This window comes from Carassius carassius, chromosome 7 (assembly GCF_963082965.1).
Source record: "Carassius carassius chromosome 7, fCarCar2.1, whole genome shotgun sequence".
Lineage (NCBI taxonomy): Eukaryota > Metazoa > Chordata > Actinopteri > Cypriniformes > Cyprinidae > Carassius > Carassius carassius.
In genome coordinates this window covers 225,001-227,500 of record NC_081761.1, presented here as the reverse complement: position 1 = coordinate 227,500, position 2,500 = coordinate 225,001, and the positions used below count along the sequence as shown (strand labels likewise).

Genomic DNA, 2,500 nt, shown 5'->3' with positions numbered 1-2,500 from the left:
CTATTAATGCAGCCTAAAAATCCTTTAACAGATTTGGATTAGTTACAATGCAGATTGTGTCCGAGCAGCTTATTAACAGATTTTGTGTTTTTCCACTCATGATCGGTCATTCACACGGTCTTGTGTTTCTCTCTCTCCGGTCTGGTCTGGTCTCAGCGATGTCGGTGTGTGAGGCCGTGCAGGTCTCAGTCCGTGACGAGAGACGCTTTGCGATGCTCTTCCAGTCGGTGGTTCTGCCGTGTCATTACACCAGCGTCTCCACTCAGACTCCAGTCATCCAATGGTGGTACAAGTCTTACTGCCGCGATCGAAGCCGTGATGCCTTCCGCTTCCCCGACACGCTGGCGGTCCACGGCTCCGAGCTCGGCTCCTCCGTTCACCTGGACTGCGGGGACAGCGGCCGGACGGTGCGCATCGTGGCTTCTGGACAGGGCTCGTCCATCACCCTCGCTGAACACTACAAGGACCGGGACATTTCCATCATCAACAGTGAGTCGCAGCTGATCGATTAATCTAACGATTAGCTAATTGCCGATTCTTCAGCTTTTGCAGTTAGTTCAAATATTAAGTTATATGTATTCTAACAAATATGTAGAGATAATCACTTAAGCTTTTGAAAATCATGTTATGTAATTACAATTAATTAATACAAATAAATATATTTGGCACACAATATGAGATGACAGACAGGGAAAATCTTATTTACCATTTAATCAGCTGTAGGAAAAAGAAACTAAACAAAACATCATTCTGCCTAATATCTCCTCTTGTTAGTCATATTGATAAGAAACAAAATAAAGATATAAAAATGTCTCATGTTTTGAAAATCAGTACTTTATAAATAAATGTGACGTGACTGGACTTCACTGGAGTACCCAAAATGCAGAGCTCATGCAGAAATCCACATCGCTGTCATCAGAGTAGTGTTGGGAATCGAAAATCAATTCCAGTTCCAGAATCTGATACTTAGGGTCAGAAATCGGATACTTGTTGTAAAATTAAACCTGCAGGTTTGCCTAATAATTCCTGTGTGCACTTCTTTCTTTTTTTTAGATGTCGAAAAGGGGCTGTTAAAAATGCTTTTGTCTTTGAATCATTGATTCAAAAGAATTTCTTCAAAAACACTGATTCATCCAGTAATGAAACAATTAAATCTTGAGTGAATCATTGAATCATTCCCTTCATAAATTCCATAAGATGCTGTTTACTGGTCTAATATTTTTCTTCAGAAGTGAGAGAGAACTACCACCTCTCTTTTGAAATAATTTTTTTTATGTATCCAGAATCATGCGGCTCTATTTTGCACACAAACAGCTCTTAAAGGGTGCTGAATATCAAGAACAAAAATCAGCTGTCTACATAAAAACTAGACTTGATTAAAGGGTTAGTTCACGCCAGAATGAAAATTCTGTCAATAATTACTCACACTCATGTCGTTTCAAACCTGTAAGGATTTTTTCATCTTCAGAACACAAATTAAGATATTTTTGATGGAATCTGAGCGCTCTCTGACCCTCAGCAAAGTCAAGGTCAAGTTTATTTATATACCCCTTCAAAAAAACATAAATGCTGACCAAAGTGCTGTACAACATTCGAGACAAAAACATCCTCATACAATACAATACAATACATACTAATAAAATAAATCCATAAAGTTAAAACAAAACATTACTGTGCAAAATAAAACAAAATATAAAATAAAATATTATCAAATATAGCATACGTGCGAGAAAAATGTTTTTTTAAAAAGAAGATTTGAATGTGAATAGAGTAGGGGATAATCTAATAGACAATGGTAGGGAATTCCAGAGCTCTGGACCAAGAACTGAGAAAGCCTATCACATTTGGATTTAAAGGGATAATTCACCCAAAAAATGAAAATTTTATGTTTATCTGCTTAACCCAGGGCATCCAAGATGTAGGTGACTTTGTTTCTTCAGTAGAACACAAATTATGATTTTTTTTAGCTCCAGTCGTTGCAGGCTCTCAGCCGAACAATGTATAGCAAATGGTAACAGAATCTATGAGAGTAAAAAAAAACATGCATAGACAAATCCAAATTAAACCCTGCAGCTTGTGATGATACATTGATGTGTAATTAATGAGCTAAAGTGCATTAAGCTAAATATTACTGCATGTTTATTCAAAGCAGATAACATGACTATCTGTAAAAAGAGTGCATAGTGTCTAAATAAATGTTCATAAACCAATTATAATTAAGTTGCTTAAACAACTATAAACAAAACAGCATCATCTATGTATGCATAGTTTAATTTAAAAATCTTTTCATTTAAAAACACGAGTTGTAGTGGAATGGGGAAAAACCCTGCCATAAAGTCTCAAGATTTATTTTGTTCACTGTTGAACTTGCATTAATTTTACATGGCTTTCTCAACATGAGGCTGTTTTATACAAGATTCATGTGCAACGGTGATAGACGTGCTTCTATAGAATGCACAAAATATGCATTCTGTGTGAACAGCTTGGTTTCACAAACAAG

The 2,500-nt window shown here is 36.5% G+C and overlaps 1 protein-coding gene across 5 annotated transcripts in view; it reads left to right on the top strand.

Moving 5' to 3' along the window:
• Positions 1 to 2,500, top strand: part of LOC132143318 (immunoglobulin-like domain-containing receptor 2) — a 23,937-nt gene that overhangs the window by 3,583 nt on the left and 17,854 nt on the right. For 4 of the 5 annotated variants that reach the window (XM_059553438.1, XM_059553440.1, XM_059553439.1 and 1 more), the window contains exon 2: positions 157 to 489. The exons of the other annotated variant lie outside the window; for it this stretch is intronic. In XM_059553438.1, the coding sequence (XP_059409421.1) occupies positions 157 to 489 (333 nt within the window). The remainder of the gene's footprint in view (positions 1 to 156; positions 490 to 2,500) is intronic. 5 annotated transcript variants of the gene reach the window in all.